The following is a 19,466-nucleotide window of genomic DNA, read 5'->3' as shown; positions in this document are numbered from 1 at the left end:
ACTGATCAGCATCCCAATTGATGTCCTGGGAATCACAGAGACCAGATGGACTGGAGAAGGTCACTTCAAAAGGCAGGATGGTAAACTAACTGTTTATTTGGGAGGAAAAAGCAACATGGGATATCTGTGGTACTGAAGACAGTTCAGGCAAGCACCTTTCTTGGTTATGACTAAACATACATACGTAACCACAGTAATAAGATTTTTTAATACTTCACTGGCTTACCTTACACCCTGTAAATTGGCCCATTCCCAAGAAGTGTTACAGTTACTTGCCATCAAACTATCACCTAATCTCTCTCACCTTAGTCCTCTCCAAAGTGATGGAGAGGACACCAAATTCCTATGCCACCGTGAAAGTACTCAACTAATGAACAACCACTACTATGAATTGCCCAACTGCCATTCAGCAGGGGATCTACTCATCTATGAGGGTGGTCTGAAAAGTTCTCGGCATCGACCATAGATGGCAACACTATCGGCACAATTTTTTTTCCCCCCTAAGTTGGTACATCTGTCATAAGCATCCATGTGAAACTGCAAGTCATTCTATCAAGTGGTTTGTTTTATACAGCTGTCTGAAGCAAAAGTGTTGTCTGTATCCCTTGAAATGGATAAAATTGAGTATCATGCAGTTATAAAATTATTTGTAAAAGAAGGTTTAATGCCAAAAGAAATTCATTCGAAGTTCATAAAAGTTTATGGGCACTCTTCTCCTTTGTTTTCAACAATTTAGAAATGGGCTGCCAAGTTTAAATGTGGCTCTACCAGCCTTGAAAATGATTCACATGAAGAATGTCCAAAAAGTGCAACACCCCCAGAAATCATTGATCAAGTGCACGATATGGTATTGGATGACCGACGAGTCAGAGTGCGTGAAATTGCTGAGCCTATAGGAATTTCAAAAGAACATGTAGGATATATTTTGCATGAAGAATTGCAAATGAAAAAGTTTTGCGCAAGATGGGTGCCATGCTTTCAATTTACATACAATGAATTACATATTTCCTAAGAAATTTCAAACCTACCTTATTACTCAATAATACTTGTAGAAAGGCTAATACGGTGGTAACCCGACTATTAAATTATTTAAGGAATTTACAACATATACTGGAATATTTAATTTATTTTTATTTAATTAATATTCCAGTATACGTTATAAATTCCTTAAATAATTTAATAGTCATACTCAATGATAACTGATAAGCATCATGACCCTATGATCATGAAATAAATTGGAAACAAGCTAATAACTAAGAAATGTTAGTTATATGATTGTATAAATGCACAATTATCATTTTCTAATTTTGTTTAAAATATCTGTAAATACCGTACCTATGCCCTAGATTATAGTTGTACAATACTGACCTCAACTGAATTTCTTGTCCAAAATTTCTAACTATGAACATGAAAAGGAAATATCATCAAAAATCAGCTTTTATTCTGCTGTGAATTGTCTTGATAATCCAGTTTTCCTCTAAATTGAAAGCTTGAGTGCTTAATCATTTGGGCATATGTCATTTAGTTGAAAAATTGTTAATGAGTTTGCAGCCTGATAAATATATTGGAACTGTCTAGGGATGTTCACAAACAAATCAGATTGTTAGACATTGTTTAACTCTGATTAATACATATAACTTCTAAAGAAATAGCTTAGAATATTATAATGTACAGAAGAATATATTACACAAAATATTTCCCAATATTTTATTGACAGTTTACATATCCAGACAATACAGCTTTGTGTATTATCATTTAGAATATCAATATTAAAATGTTATGCAATGTAAAGCTTACTTGTATAGTCTACAATTTGGTTTAATTTGTTTTAGTAGTCAGTATTTTAAGTATCACGACAAGCAGATAAAAGCTCATTAAAACATCTCATTAGTATTTTTTTTTTTTCTTAGAAAAACATTTTATGTTACACATACAGCTGTTGAAAAATGTTTCCTAATACAAAACCTGAAACCAGATGCAATATTTCATGAGCTCAACTATGGTCTACGAATAATGGTTTCAGAAATAATATGAAACATATATACATTTTATTTGTTCATTATTTTTTTTCTTCACTTCATGGAGTTGTGTCAAGGCATTAAGGCAATGATACTGTTTAAGATGCAGATGATTAAAAGGGAGGAAAATAAAGTAATAAAAAAAAAGGGTAGATAGAAAAATATACAGCTTTTATATGCTAGTATATCAACAGTATAATCTGGGCAAAAGCATGAATTCTGTTCACCTTCAAAACCAAGACATTTCTACACATTGGATTTTAAAATATATTCCTTTAATGGCAATACTATTTATCACTGCATTCTGATATTTTAAATCATTCATTTTAAATTATGAAATATTGTACAGGAAACTCAAGGAAATATCACGGTTATTATGTTGCTTTTTATTTCAATCCCTGTAGAATTCCTTTAAGGTTTGAAGTTTAAGGTAACTGCAAGGCATCTTCAAACAGGAGAGTAATTATGAGCTTCATAAGCAACATTTTATTCACTAAGAAATCATACATTATTCCTCATATAATTAATAGTTAAATATGCAAACCATTAAGAGCTAGTGAGCTTTAATAAAAATATTTTTATAATCACAAAATATAAAAGCAGCTTTGTATATTACTGAATAAAGACAGTTTTGAGATGTTCTCCCCCCCCCCTCCAAAAAAAAAAAGTTTGTGTAAGCATAATTTCAAGTGAAACCTGAAAAGTGATCACCACTAGGAGCAATGAGTGTATGGACAATTCAAAGTGGCAGGGGTGAACTAATAATAATAATGTCACATATTCATTGATAAACAAGAACTAGCTAAAAGCACTATGTCATAGCAAAACTTTGGAGTTTTTCCCCCGATTTTTACTGATTTAATATTCACAGATGTCCCTATAAATGTATGCATTCACCAATTGGCAAGCATTTTTCTATGAATTAATCTCTTGGCTTATTCTGAATTCTTACCTTCGATTATAAATTCAAATATATCAGTGAAGAATTTTTATGAACATTTTTGAACATAATGAACATTTTAACGATTTCAATGAAAACTATTTCATTTCTTTTTTAACTATTTCATTTCTCGATTATGAAAAACACAAAAATTAATACAGTGCAATAAAGCTCTTTTACAACTCAACTAACTATTGGTTAGTTTTTTTTAATAAGAATAAAACTGTTATATTTCACAAAAGCAACGGTGTAATGTTCACCAGATGGATAATATAAATTGTACATATCTAGTAAACAAAATATTTAACACATGCTCTTACTGTAGTTGCTAGCAACCATATAACTAGAGACAGCTTGCATATGTACTGGGTGATTGATGAGGGAGAGAGATTTCTTTTTTAACTAATGCTTTATTCCTAAATTTATTTAAAATAAACTTTTAGAAAGCTGTGAGCAACTGCAATCAAGATAATTAGGATAAAGTAAATAAAAGATAAATCTGGACAACAATGAATATAAACAATAATTATCAAAACAACAATATATTTAAGTTAAGATAATTTATTATGCATTCGGCAATGAAACTTGACAGCACTTTCACAGCCAACTTGTAAATTGGAACTATTGTACAGTTTCCCATGCTTATGCAGTCTAAATTATATTCAGTAATACCTGACTGATACTAGGATTTTTTGTGAAGCTAACAACCATCCTTGATGAGCTATGGATAAATAAATGCTCTAAAGATCAAGTAACATAATACTTTTTAAAACCATTTACAGGCATATTTAGTAGGCAGAATAGTAGTCTCACACTATGTGACAAAGCCTACCAACCTGAGACTTGCAGAAATTTAAGCCAGTGGATTCAAGTCCATAACCCATTGGTTGGAGAGCAGAGATGCCATCTAATCAGCCAACTAGGCATGGATTTTAAATTATTTATGCTTAAAAAATGACTAGCCAGCATATATCAAAGCACATAAGAATAAAAATGTGTGTTATCTTTTATTTTTTCCACTTTAAACATATGGACACATGATACTTTGTTGGCCCAACAGTTACTGTTTCTACCCTCTGATCTATCTATCTACTGTCTAGCCAGCTCATACTATTTCTTAACAAAATAATCTTATTATGAATTTATTTAACTTCATAAAATACAAGCAACAACTTATTACCTGGAACCAGTCAAAAAAAAAACAAAATCACACAGCAAACCTGCTATCACCTGATTTTGCCTATTAGTCTATAATTATAAGAGATATTTCCAGCTAAAAAAAAATCTTAACCACCTGTTATTAGAAAATTTGATTGAACCTCATAAGTAGAATTTTAGCTAAAATAACAAGTAAGCTTTAAAATCAAGCACAGCATATCCATCTCTTTTTTAAATCCATATCAAGTAGGTTTCTTAATATTTAAAAAAAAAGAGCCTACCACATCGTTCTTTTTACATCTCTCTCTCTCTCTCCCCCTCCCAAGCAAGTAATTTCTAAATATTTTATCTTTTCTGTTATGGAACCATTGAAATTAGTTTATTACAATACACTGTGAAATGGAATATAAATATGCATTCTGCTTTGCTATTTTAGTTCTGGAATTTTTTTTGACATTTTGCTTAGCAATAAATAGCACAACATTGACTTATCTTTGTTCCAGAGAGAAAGTATAGTTGGGAGTAATTACATGTTAAAATCAAAAAAGGAACCAAGACCATTCTGACCTCAAAATATGGTTTAGCCTACTCAGGGCACAAGCAAACCTAAACACTAAATGAAAGTGTCAGATGTCATGTATCACCTATGTATTTTATATACTTTCTTTATGAGTTATATATACACAATGATTTTAATTATTTCTTCCACAAAAAAATCTATTTCTTTGAATAGTTATTTACTCATGAAATGGGTATTTTTATTTTATTTTTAAAATATATTATCCTGGTCTAGAATTCTTCAATGATCCGCATTTCATAAAATGCCTAACATTTTTGTTATCTCTGACTAAAGTATTTATGATTAATTAGCAATAACTTTTAACATGTGCATAAAAATTTTATATTTTGGTATATCAGCTGATATGCAAATCAATGAACAATTCTAAACTGTTCTAAACTTTTGAAACAATTTTAAACTTAATTTTAAACCACAAAAAAATTTAGTTTTATAAAACTGCTTCATGTGAAAATGTTCACAAATAATAGCTGTAAGCAAACTGCCTAGTTTTTAAAGAAAATTTAAAATTAGAAACTAATGAAATAATAAGAAACTTATTATTATGCCCATTATCATCTTATTAAGAAAACAAACCTGTTATTATACATATATATATATATATATATATATATATATATATATATATATATATATATATATATATATACACACATATATAAAGAAGGGTTGGTAGTGATCACCTTCAAATGTTTCACTGTAATTTTGAGAGAACACAGAGAATATTTTATTACTAAATGAAAATACAAATTTGGGAGAATATATAAATTCACTGTATTCTGAAGGAACTTATAATTAAATAAATTAACCCTTTTCTTTCAATTTCATAATGAAAGATTTAATGCACCTGTATTGAGAAAGAGGAAGAAAAAAACAGGGAAATACTAAATACAATAAAAAAAATCTTTGAACAAAATACAATGACTGAAAACTGTACATAAAAACTAAAGATTAAAAAAGTTAAGTAGTATACTATACAAATATATCATTTTCAGTAAAATATTAGTGTGGAAGAATAAAAGAAAGGGTAAATACTTTAATGGAAAGATTACAAGTTATAAACAACTTATTTTCCCCCTCCTTCTCAGCCAGCCTCAAGCATCTACTTTTGCACTATTTGCCATCATCCTAAGGCAGTTTTAGGCAAATTTTACCACATTAGTAGCAGCATTATCCTCACATAAATGGATTATTAGCAGGGGGAGTTGGAGCTTTTGTGTACACAGGTGCTGCTTCGGACATTTGTTGAAGGGGTGCTACGAGGTCAGCACTGGGAAGCTGAGGAGACGGTGATACACTAAAGGCAGGAAATTGACTTTGAGCACGGAGCTGATTAATTGTTGGAGGTGGTGGTTTTATGGCTTGAAACGGATTATAGCCAACAGGTGAAAATGGATTGGTGTTACCAACAACAGCTGTTAAAAAATAATAATAAAATATTAGTAAACATAATCCAAAAATAAAAATTCAATCCAAAGTGCACTAGTTTCTGTAGTTTTTTTTTTTTAATGTTCTAATATAATTAATACAAGATAGTATCTGATATTCAACATTGTTTATTAAAATCCAATGCATTCTGACATTCAGTATGATGCGTGCTCATGAAGAATTATCACTTATACAATAGATATTGAAATGTAGGGAAAGTTGGAGCTTTTGTGTACTTTCAGCATTCAACTAAGTCTGAATGCTGAAAGTTGTTCTAAGAAGTGTGAAAATTAATATTTTCACATTTCTTAGAACAGCTTTTAGCATTCAAATGTAAATACCATTACAGCTGCAGGTCACTGTTGATGCAAGAAGACCACTGACATATCTGATGCATTGAAGCATATAAGTGCATGCAAATCTTGTAATATAACCATCACCACCTTTCATCAAAAGTCCTAATATTTGCACTTGAAGAAGAGGTTCAGAATAGTATGATAATACCTACATGATTAATTTTAAATGATGTCAGCTTTCTTATATTTCCACATTGCTATATGGCAACCCCCCTCCTTTTTTTGATTCCTACTGGAGATTGCTGCCTATATCTTCTTTGAATGTATATAAAAATAGCAATAGAACTATCCCATCCTACTACATGAGATTAGATGGTTATCCATACTACAAGCAAATCGCATACAGCTAGAATCAGATAAGACCAGTCTTAACTATGCTTTTCTTTTATACGTGATCTCTCTCTCAATACAACCTCAATGTTCAGACCCTCATATTTCCAAGACTCCTCATACAAATGAGGACACTGTTAATCTGTGCTGCCCTATACTTTACTGTGTAATGGGATTTCACAAACCAGACTGCTATAAATTCACACTGGCTGTGGTTGAGATCAATCAGGTTCTGGATTGAATCAAATAGCAACCAAAGGCTTGTTGCATTAATTGTTGCATGTCTGCCTGTAACAAACAGAAGATCCGATTGCACAACTGCTTGAAAATGTTGAGGGTATTCACTATAGAAAGTGTCAAAAGAAAGGAGAACTGAGTCAGAGCAAAAATAAAATGATTTGACTGAAGAGTCTAGACAGTGAAGTGTCATCAGAAGCCTAGAAAAATAACTTATTTGGTTTAGACCTAATGCAGCAATTCATAGAAACTAGATCATGGTCAGAATGTGTAAGTTCAGCTATGGTAATGTACATGGTGAAGGGGTGGAAATATATCTTCAGGTTCAGACCTCTTGAGTGTATCTGGGGAGTGAAACAGAAAGTCGTCCAACAGTGCCATGCAGACTTTCTAAGCATAAGAAAAAGCCAGGAGATAATTTGTTATGTCTATATACAAATGTGAAGAGCATCAGGAACAAAGGGGTTAAGTTTGATACTTTATGGAATACTTTGTGGCCTAAGATTATTGGCATTAGTGAAACCTGACTATCAGAGGCAGATGGTGTCTGGGATTGATTGCAAAGGGTACAGTATTTTTAGGAATGACAGAAGAGATTGGACAGCAAAGGAGGAGTACTACTGCTAATGACATCAGATGACTTAAGTCCAGTTCGGGTACAAATGCACGAATGTAATAATGGTAATAATGTTCCATGTAGCAGAGTTTGAAGTTATCTAATGTGAAATGGAGACTAATAAGTTGAAATATATGGTGGAGTGTTGCTACAGACCTGGCAATTCAGTTAATGGGGATGAAATGCATTGCCAAATTACCCTGATGCATCCAAAACTAATAGTCATTATAGGTGTTTAAATTATCCATACACCAATAGGGTGAAAATCGCAATAAAATTAAGGAGAATTTACTGAGTTGTTGTGAGACAACTTTTTCAAACAGCACGTGGAAGGAGGTCAAAACATGTTAGATTTAATCATAGTATCGAAAGGGATTTCAATTAAGAACATGACTATTTTACCACCGGTGACAATGATCATGCCATACTTCCCTGGAAAGTAGCCAATTACATAGTGTTCTAGGTAGGACAGGTTACATGCTGAACTACAAAACTGGAAGTTATGACCAACTCAGGAGAATGCTATCAGTTACTGAATGGAAAAAGCTATCAGCAATGCATGGGAAGCTTTGAAAAAGTTCTGAAATAAGGTAGTATCTGAATGTATCCCTAGTGTTCAAAGAACAAATAGAGTGTGAGTGAAATGGGTGTGCAACCTTATTAAGCAAAAGATCCATAAAAGAATAATGTGGAATGAATATTGTGAGAATTTGAATGAAAGAAGTTACAAAATAGCACAGGCCAGAAAAGTTGAGTATTGTGCAGAAAGCTATATCAGAGTAACTATATGAAAAGAAATTGGATGTGCAGGCTAAAGGCAATCCAAAACAATTTTATCATTATGCTGAAAGTAAAAGGTATACCACAGGAATGGAAGGAATGTATGATAGTTCAGTTGTACAAGATAGTGCAAACATGAAAGAATAAATGTTGAAGAATAACTTTATATAATGCAAAGAATACTCTTCCAATCAAAAGCAAATGAGATTGTTCAATTAATGAGTGCTCACTTTGCTAAGATATATCAAGAACAAAGGGGTTCCAAGATACATGAACTGGTCCAACCGGTTCAGGTTTATGTAACATCAAGCAATTGTTCTATTGCATTAGATGAATCGATAGAGTTGCACGGGTATGAGGAGGATGAACTATTGCATAACCTGGATAAGAATTTGGCATTAGGGACAAACTTCCATACCACAGGAATGGAAGGAATGTATGATAGTTCAGTTGTACAAGATAGTGCAAACATGTCAATTGCCTGAATAATTTGGCTAAACATTCCTTTTTCCCTAATTTCCCATATTCCATTTGTCCCTAATTTCAATTAAGCTCAGCAAAGATACCAGAGGAATAAAGGAATGTATGATAGTGCAATCGTACAAGGCGGTGCAATAAACAATGTGTCTAACTACCAACCTGGCAGACTGCATTCCTAGTCAGGAGAGTAAATCAAGTGGGAGTTAAATGGATGAATATCATCATTAAGCTGGAGTTGGATAAAGATAATGGGTTGACAGTGATACTACTAGACTTTGCAAAAGCATTTGACAGAATAGCACAGAATTATAATCTATAAACTGTAGCACATGGGGTTGGATATAGGGTTGTTGAATTGGATAAGAAGGTGACTGATGGAGAGATATCAGAGAGTAGTTTATTCAGGAGTAGATTCCAGAAGAAGGTCTGTGACTAGTGTCATGCCACAGAGTTCTGTTCTTGGGTCAATATTGTTTATTTTTTACATTAATGATATAAGAAATGATATAAGGCATTTGACTATGTCAAAAGGGAGGTAATACCTCCCAAATGACACAGTCAAATGGAAATGTCTGAGCAAAATGGGAATTCCAAAATACCTAATCAACTTAATAAAACAACTATATGACAGGAACTCAGCAACATTGAAGATAGGTCAAAATATCTCAGAATGGTTTAAGATAGAAAACAAGGTTAGGCAGGGATGAATCTCTCGACCTGTTCAACTTCTATAGTGAATTCATAATGAGAAAAGCTCTTGATGGATGGAAAGGTGATATCTTAATTGCAGGTAAGAAGATAAACAACTTCAGGTATGCATATCATACTGTGCTTATAGCGAGTAATGAAAGAGAACTGATGTCACTTATTGGGAAAGTAGAATGGGAGAGCACTAAATATGGACTTAAAATTAACAGAAATAAGACCAAGTATATGACAATAGGAAAAGAAAAAACATCTACTCATAACATCAACTTAGAAAAAGTGGACCAGTTCATGTGGAACCCTGATATATAATAAAGGCAGTTGTCATATGGAAATAAAAAGAACTGCAATGGGAAGGAATGCCATGACACAACTAAAAAAGAAACGGAAAGACAGAAATATTTCTAACTCGACCAAATATAAACTAGTGAATACACTTGTTTTCTCAATCATTCTCTATGGTGCAGAATCATGGACACTTGGTAAGAGAGACAAAGAGACACTCAACAGCTTGGAAATATGCTGTAGAGTGTCTCATGGATGGATGAAAGAACCAATGTCAGTATTCTCAAAAAGAGATTGAGTGACATGGTCAACAAGAAGATACTTCAATATTTTTGTCATATATCATGACGAGATGGTGATAACTTCGAGAAGGAAATAATGCAAGGAAAAGTAGGAGAAAAATGTAGAAAAGGAAGAGCAAGATGGATAGATCAAATCCAAAGGATCTCAAGACTTTCCTTATAAGAAGCAACTGCCATGTCAAGAGCCAGAAGTAGATGGAGAACCACTGTTGCCGAGGTCATGATTCCTTAGGCATTAGGAGATCGATGAAGAAGATATAAAAAAGAATCTGAAAGGAACTGTTCACTTGCTTGAGTATGATGAAAAATAGTTAATACAGATGTTAAAATTTTGCAGGATGATTTGGATAGACTGGCAGTCTAGGCAAAGGAGAATGGATGTCAGTTTAATGTGGCAAAGTGTAAGGTTATGCATTTTGGAGTGAAAACATTACCAGATGTATACAACATTGATAGAACTGTACTCCAGTAAATTGATGAAATGAGAGATTTGGAAGTGTTAGTGGATAGGGAGTTAAAGTTTAGATGGCACAAAGCAAAGTGGTTAAAGCAGCTCATCAGATTACTTGGTTACTGAAGATGACGCCAGAGACAATCAGGTTATTATTCCTCTTTATCGAGCCTTGATAAGACCCCATCTTGATTACTGCACGCAGATCTTGGCTCCAGGATTTCTTAGTGATGAGGAGGAGAGGATCCAGAGCGAGACCAAGATGGTAGCAGGTCTATGGAATGAACCTTACGAGAACAGGTTGAAGATCTGCGGGTTACAGAAATTAGCTGATAGGCAGAAAAGGGTTGATATGATTGAGACAAATCACTGAAAAGTTTTTAGAAGATTAATACAAAGGAAATTTTTCGGAACGGGTCTGGTGGTGGGAGAACTAGGGACAATCCTTGGAAACTGCTCAAGAGGGGTAGTTAGCAAGTTAACATATTATGCTGTGGGTTCCATGACTGTGAATGAGTTCAAAGCAAAGTATGTTAGATACTGTGTGCAAATGTTGGATAGTGCTTGGCATGATATTTAGGGCTTCCCTCGATGAGCAAGGACTGTGTGGAATAGTTCGTAGTAATAATAATAAACCTATCAGTATCTCCGGAGTGGTGGTGAAGATTTTTGAGAAGTTGGTAAGAACTCGCATTTTCATTATGTCTTTATTTTCTATCTAGTCTAGTAACGTATATCCTGCAGCTCACAGATGTTTTCTGATAGTCCAAGATTCACTTCCATAGGTAAATATTTGTTTTGCTAGTGTCTTGTATCATTTAATTCTGGTATGCATCTGCGCTTTTGTTGGATTAAAAAATTGATTAATTATGCCAAGTGCTATACTGTACTTTCGAATTTTATTATTAATGTCAATTTCTTTTTTGTAAGTCAGACTATAACCAAGATGGCTAAAGCAATTTACTTGCTCAAGAATTGTATTTTCAATACATATTTTATTAGAACTGTTCCTTTCCTGAAAGGCCATAATTTTGGATTTTACAGTTGATATTTCCATACTAAATTTTTCAGGAATAAGATTTAAATGATGTGCAAAATATAGCCATTCATTTTCATTATCAGCCAGGAGTACAGGAAAACCTCGCTTAACACGATTAATTAATCAATCAATTAATGTGCGCTAAGTGAAATAGCATTAAACAATAGGAATAATTATAATTCATCTATCAGTTAGCGTAAATTTGAAAAGAAAAAATATATATATACAGGTATCCCTCGATTAACGCGGTTAATTAATCCCTTGATGTTATCGCGCATATCAAAATCGCGTTAATCAAATCTAATAATCAATGGTAAAAATTACAATTCGTCCATGATCAATTACTCTATTAATATAGTTCACCCACCATTTATAGATCCCTTCTTGGCTTGGTGCCAAGAATAGTCGATTCATGCTGAAGGGGAGAAATAAATGAAGGATGTACGAATTGGTCGCCAACATGTGAAATCACGTGCTTTCTTGTCTATCGCTGTACTAGTACTAGCTTGATTTTTGTTGTTCCTTTTTTGCATTATTTTTTTATTATTAATTTGTATGATGGATCCAGTACAGTCAAGTTCTATTATTACACGTTTCAGTAGCTCTTGCAAAAGAATATTGAATAATGTGGTGACATTCTGCGAAAAAGAATCATCAGAAGGCCGTCTTCTTGTTCCCCTTTCTCAAGTCATAAAACGTGCAAGTGCAATTGCGGGCGTATCGGGGTCGACTGTTAAAAGAATTCGTAGGGAATCAAAAGGTGAAGATAAGTCAAAATTTAAATCTCCTAAAAAAAAGCGCCAGAGAAAGAAAACCATCGAAACCGTAGCTTTGAATGATTTTGATGTAGACATTATAAGAACTATTCACGATTTTTACGTGGTCGAGAAAAGAGTGCCAACTGTTCCGAAATTGATTCCTGTGCTTAAAGAAAAAATTAATTTTCTTTGGAAAAGAGAAACTTTAAGGAAAATACTTCATGAAATCGGATTTTGTTTTAAAAAGTCCCAGAATAAAAGGAAACTTATCATGGAGCGAAGTGACTTTATTTTATGTAGAATGCAGTATTTGAGAGCAATAAGACGTTTCAGGGAGGAGAAAAGACCGATTGTGTATCTAGATGAAACTTGGATTGATAGTAATTTAACTTATGGAAAATGTTGGCAGTCTAAAGAAGAATGTGGAGTGCTACAAAGCGGAAATGCCTCGCGGCGCATAATAATTTTGTGTGCGGGTGGAGAAATGGGTTTTTTAGCGAATTCAAACTTACTATACAAAGCCAATTTAACTATTGGAGATTACCATGGGAAAATGAATTCTAAGATCTTTGAAAAGTGGGCAGAAGAAAAACTGATTCCAAACCTTCCTAAAAATGCTGTTGTTATAATTGATAACGCTTCATATCACTCTATTCGATTAAACAAAGTTCCAAATTGGTCTAATAAGAAGCAAGTTCTTATGGATTGGCTCTCTGCAAATAACATTTCTCATTCCCCAGATATGCGAAAAATTGAATTGCTTAATTTGGTCAAAAGAAACTCGCCCACAACTAAACTATTTAAATTCGACAAGATGCTCAAAGAGCATAGATTTCTAGCTTTGAGGCTACCACCATATCATTGTGATATTAATGCTATTGAGTATGTTTGGGCAGAAGTGGAAAGTTTCATTCGCCATCGCAACGTGACTGGGGATATTGACGTCGAAACTTTTTAAGCTTTCAGAACAGGCGATTGAAAGTATTACAGTTCAAAAGTGGGGAAAATATTGCTCTCATGTCACCTCATTGGAAAATATATATTGGGATAGAGACGGAATTATCGAAGAATTGTGCGAACCTTTGGTGATCAGTTTAAGTGAAAGTGATGACGATTCGGACACCGATTCAGATAACTCTGAAGATTAAAAGAATTTGACAATGGTATTTTTTCCAACATTTTTTTTGCATGCTATTGAGATTCACAACAAGTCATAAATAATTAATCAGTTTAGGACATTAAAGTGTCTCAGTTCTCTCAACTGTAAGTTTAGAATATCTAAGTTCATTTGAAATAATTTCTGTTTTTCTGTATAATTATTTTTATTTTATAGAAAACTTTCTTAAAAATAAACTTAGTTACATTTTTGTTTTATGCTATACCTTTTTTAATTTTATTAACACTCTACGTACATTTTTCCAACTATTATACAAGCAAAATAGTTACACTTTAAAAACAGCAATGTTCGTAAAAGAAAAGCTAAATTTTCCAACCTGTAATGATAAACAAACTCAATTTGTTTATTATTACATCCCAGAAGACAGACTGATTACCCTATTATCGGAATGGATTCTCCTTTTTCTGACATGCACAGAAGTGTCGAGGGACCTCTAATCGGTGGGCGAACTATAATTTGTTTTATAATGGTACTCTTTTAGGAAAGATAAAAAATGAATGCAATATAAATGTTTAATAAATACTTGTACCTACATTATTTACTGCAATTTTTTTATCAAAATAAGTTATCAAGAGTCGTTTGAACAGTTTTAGTTTTTTTCTTATCGGCATAAATTCTACGATAACAAGCAAAATGACTCTCCAGAACTCAGCAAACAAGCAATAAAACATAAAGAAGAAATGCTGCAAATACAATACATGATGGTACAAATTAAGTGGATATTGAATCCAACATTATTTCATAGCAGAATATAGAAACTACAAGAGTTTCGTGCCGAATATATAGAAACTAAAAGTTCCGGCAGATACAAGCATAAGCAACCTAATGGGCAACTCGTAGTAAAGGTGGCGTAAGCTCCAGATCACTTTCCTTAGTATTTTCCATAATGTAAAGCACATCTCCTAGAGGAGATGTATGATAAATAAGCCTTTGGCTCTCTATTTCAGTAATACATGATAGTTTATTTATTTTCAGTTACAATCTAGAAATTATTGAACAATGAATAACTCCGATGACTATACTGACATCGGAGTTCGTGGTATCTCTCAGATACAATTTACTGTCAAATATCACAAACCTTTACATAACATGTGTTAAACCAATCCTTTCTTTTAGTGTTACACGGTGATCAGCATTCATTTTTGAAATTATGAATTCTACAACCATGTTAAAAAGTTTCAGTTTAACTGTGTTAAACTGAAAGCTTAGAGCTTTCAGTTTGAAATGTAACGCAGCTTGTCTTGTATATTTATGTATGCTCCAGATGTTGATCTTGATATGAAGATCGAAACGTCGGGATAATAATAAAAAGAGTTATTTTAACAGAGTTGTAGAATCCATAATTTCAAAAATGAATTTTGCTGTCAGTTTGGTGTGTTAAACCAAACTGACAGCAAAAAAACAGTGTGGAATATCACTTGTAACATATGAATGCACAGCTACTCATGACCTCCAAGCTACACACTGAATTGTGTAAGAATATTTATATTAAACATTTTGCATGTATCTGTCAGATCAGCTACGAGCTCCGCAGGGTTAAAAGCATGTTAATCAAAACTCTTGCCGCATATATCAAGGGATTGCCGCAATTAATTTTGCCACGTTAATCAAATCCCGCGTTAAACAAGGGATACTGTGTGTGTGTGTGTGTGTGTGTGTGTGTGTAAGCTCTATTAGAGGATAAAATCAAAGTTAATAAAAATCAGTTGCTTAAATTTTTATTTAATGTCTAAACATTTGATTTAGCTACCGTGTTCGACTTTTTCATTTTGTCATGCAATTTACAAAAACTAGTGATTGCTTTATCAAGATATTGACGGACTTTGAAGCTTCATTCCACATCAGGATCAGCATCAAACAAAATTTCCTTAGCATGCTCAATGTGGTTGAAAACTAGTTCTCAAGTTCTTTTGTAGTTAGCTTCTTAGTCGTAACATTCTTTTCTTGTTACACGTTGCGCTCCTTTTCTTCTTCTTCTTCATATGCACGCTGTTCTAGTTGACAGAGATCATTCTTGCTTAAGTGTTCTGAATGGGAATCGAGGAAGTTTCTCACATCTTCATTATCCAGTTCATTAAATCCGAGTTCTTTTCCAATTGTGCTGATTTCTTCGATAATGTTATCAACTGGGTTATTAAAACCAATGAAATCATTTGTGCAGTGAGGTAAGACCTTCTGCCACACGGCTCTCATATTGCTGGTGGTGACTTCCTCCCAAGCTAAATGAATATTTTCTACTGCTTGCTTGATATCATATTTTTTCCAAAACTTAGGTAAAGGAATTGCATTCTCTTTACTCATTGCTTCAAGGACTTGGGCAAATGCTCTACAAAGGTAGTGTGCTTTAAATGACAATGTGATCCCTTGGTCCATCAACTGAAGTAAAGAAGTTGTAACATTCTTTATTTGGACTATATTTAATATAGTCCAAATCTTTAGATAATTTGAATCCTGATTGAGATGCTTCAATTTTAGTTGTGAAAGTTTTTGTTCACCTATGTTTCCAAAAATTTGACAATCGTCATAATCACCCTCTTGAATTATTCTTTGCAATTCTTCGGGCAACTTGGCCACAGAATCGTTATCAGCACTAGCAGATTCCCTTAAGTTATTTAGTCCAGCTTCATTTTTAAATGGTCAAACCATCCTAAACTTGCAGTAAAGCTTCCACATTCCTCTTGAAATTTGGTCTCTTTCAATAATGTAAAAATATTGAGAGCTTTTGCCTGAATATTCCTTATACTAAGAGGTATTCTTTTTTGGTAACAATCCTCAGTCCAGAGTGATAGAAAACATTCCATCTCGATCATTAAATGGCTTCTTCAGGTGATCTGCATGCTTAAAGAAGCAGTAGCAACTTTTCCTTGTTCTTTGTGTTCTTTGCTCTTATTTAATATAGTCCAAATTGTAGACTCGCTGTATCCCAGGTCTCACACAATCATTGTATTACTTGCGCCACTTTCATGTCTCTTAATGACTTCCAGCTTTTCCTCTAACGTAATTACTTTTCTTCTTTTTTGATTACTGCCACTTTCTTTATCAGTCTTTCTCTTTTCCATATCAGGGGTTGAATATAATAAAGACTTATAGGTATCTAAATTAAAGCAAAATGAAGGAAAAGTGATTGAGCAAGAGAACAGAGTTAGCACATGCACTTATGATGATAGCTTTGAGTCAACTGCTGAGTGTCACCCGCAGCACTGCCTGCTACATTGACAAGTGCTGCTGCTCGCTGCAGATTGGCAACAAAAAATTTTGTGCAACGTAAAAAAATCATGTTAACTGATCAATCACTTGCTTAAAGCGGGAAATAGTATCATTTCACTCAATCACTCTAACTGATTATCGTGCATATTGAATTCACATCAAGCGAAGTTTCCTGTACTTGATCATATGTATACAAGAGTGTGTCAATATGACCATTCCTTTGTAATGGGGTATTTCCATGAACAATTAGTCTCCAAGTCTTACAATGGTCTGTATATATAACATAACATCATTTATTCACTTCCAGTTTGATATTTCAGTTTTCAATTAGACTAGTATGAGGTTATACCTATAATTCTGGTAGTTCTCTAGTACCTATTTTATTCAATAAATCTGTAAGTTTTGTTTAAAAGAGTTTCACCAGCATATTTGAACAGTTCTGTGTATATCTTCTACAAGTACTTTATTATTTTTGAAGTTATTTAACGTATCATTCAATTCCTTTATAAGAAATTATTTTTGAACTGCAGTATTTGCAATTATTTTATCATAAATCCTAAAAATACTGCAGTCATGTAGTTTTTCAAAGCACAGATTATTTTCTCTTGTTTGATCCAGATTTAATAATTTTATAAGTTATTGGATTGTATTTTGTTAATTCCCTGAATTAAATGTGAAAAATTTTTTCAGCTTTATCTGTCTTTCTTACTTCTCTTTTTAGCTATGGCTTTCTTTCTGTGATAATCAGACTTATCCTCAATTGGTCTTGTTGATAAATGTTAAAAGCATTTATCAACAAGATCCAACTCTTCCCAACCAACATCTTTTACACTGTCCATTAAACTGAGTGATCCTCTTCGTGTAAAATATCTAGCCCTCACTCTATTGTTAACAATACTCTTATACAACGTCCAGCCATGACTCTCTCTCTTCCCACCCTCTCCACTATGCATAATCATTTCAAATTAATTTGGTCAAGTCTGCTAAACTGAAGTTATTAATACATCACTTCTGCTGAGCCTTTCACTCTATTTTTATATTTTCCCTATGTCTCTCTTCATAACCACATTTCTAATTCCTGATATTTCTCTAGTTAATTACACCTGAATCCTCTTCAAGTAATAACTAATTCATCACAATGACAATCCAAGTGCCAGTTCTATCTAACAGGTCCAGTTGTGACCTGATTATGTCTCTGTGCAGTGATACAACTACCTTTACCACTACTATTTGGTATATTCTGTTATTATGGCATTAGTTTGCTGTGTGGTCTTCTCAAATCCTGTGATGTGTTTACTCAACTCAAAATCTCTCTCACATGCTACATATTATTCACCTCTACATTACACAATATTACACTTCTACACACACTGAAGCACAAAGGCAATGAAAACATTTTCACGGACTGCTATATGTAACAGTCCTGAGTTGGATCAATGTGGCCGTGTACCTTGGACTTTACTCAAGTAGATCATCACATAGTTAAACTCCTGGCCCACCAGCCTTTTCAGTGGTGCTAATTTCTACTCTAATATTTTGCTTATGGCATTGATTATAATAGTGTATGTATTTATGTGACTCACATCCACAAAAGGTTGTAAACCTAAAGTACACATATCAGGGATGAGTTTGGAGTTATTTGTGGTCTTCTCAAATCCTGTAATGTGTTTACTCAACTTAAAATCTCTCTCACATCCTATATATTATTCACCTCTATGTTACACAATATTACACTTCTACACACACACACACACACACACACACACACACACACACTGGAAACCTTGCACTAGAGACCAAACATGGAAACATTTTCAAGCAACTTCAGGTCTCCAGTAAGCAAAGTCAGTGGTTTGACAGAGAACAGTAAAATTCAGCTCTCCCCTGAAGATATTTAGAAACATACATGCCCATGGCAGAATTCAAACATGCAGCCTATTGGGTAGAGTACAAGTATGTTGTGCCACATGACCTAACAGGCTAGCAATTCAGTTTTTAATAAGAGTCATTTTTATTTATTTATTTAGTTTGTGGAAGATAATTCTTATTCATAATTCAAAAAATAAAAGATTACATATAATCAATGGTAATTCCACCTCGAACCAACCAACACTTTTTATACTGTACCTTAAATTGAGTAATTCTTCATGGAAGGTGAAAAATGCCACTCAGTTTAAGGTAAACTGTAAAAGATGGGACTCCATACTAACTATAACTTGCAGCTGGTATGTGGAATCCCATCCACTCAGAAATATCCTAATTTTTACCTCAGGTAAAAATAATTTATATAATTTTTTTAATTTATTAAATTTATTTTATAAACTTATTAAAAATACACAAAAATTTTAAAAAATTATATAAATTTTATATACTATTAAATATTTTGGGAATATCTGGAGAAAAGAGCAAAAATAATAAATCTGAGTACCTGCTAGATTTCTCTACATGATGTTGTCCATTTACTACCAACACCATTATACAACATAAAATATGCATAAATTTACAAGGACAGAAAACTGATTGACAATGTAATCGCTGGTAGAGATATCTTCATGTTAGTTCTGAATACAAACACACACACACACACACACACACACAAGGATGTGCTGAGAAGTTGTGATA

At 33.2% G+C, this 19,466-nt stretch overlaps 1 protein-coding gene across 2 annotated transcripts in view; it reads right to left on the bottom strand.

Moving 5' to 3' along the window:
- Positions 1-1,691: 1,691 nt before the first annotated feature.
- The window catches only part of lqf (epsin homolog lqf), a 310,461-nt gene continuing 292,686 nt past the window's right edge, over positions 1,692-19,466 (bottom strand). For both annotated transcript variants that reach the window (XM_090403527.1, XM_090403528.1), the window contains one exon: positions 1,692-6,108. In XM_090403527.1, coding sequence (XP_090259653.1) covers positions 5,870-6,108 — 239 coding nt within the window. In that variant the 3' untranslated portion in view covers positions 1,692-5,869. The remainder of the gene's footprint in view (positions 6,109-19,466) is intronic.

The sequence above is a fragment of the Typopeltis vanoorti genome, chromosome 14, assembly GCF_054136105.1.
Source record: "Typopeltis vanoorti isolate ZY-2024b chromosome 14, IOZ_Tvanoo_1.0, whole genome shotgun sequence".
Classification (NCBI taxonomy): Eukaryota; Metazoa; Arthropoda; class Arachnida; order Uropygi; family Thelyphonidae; genus Typopeltis; species Typopeltis vanoorti.
The sequence above is the reverse complement of the archived record's forward strand: the minus strand, read 5'-3'. Positions and strand labels throughout refer to the sequence as shown.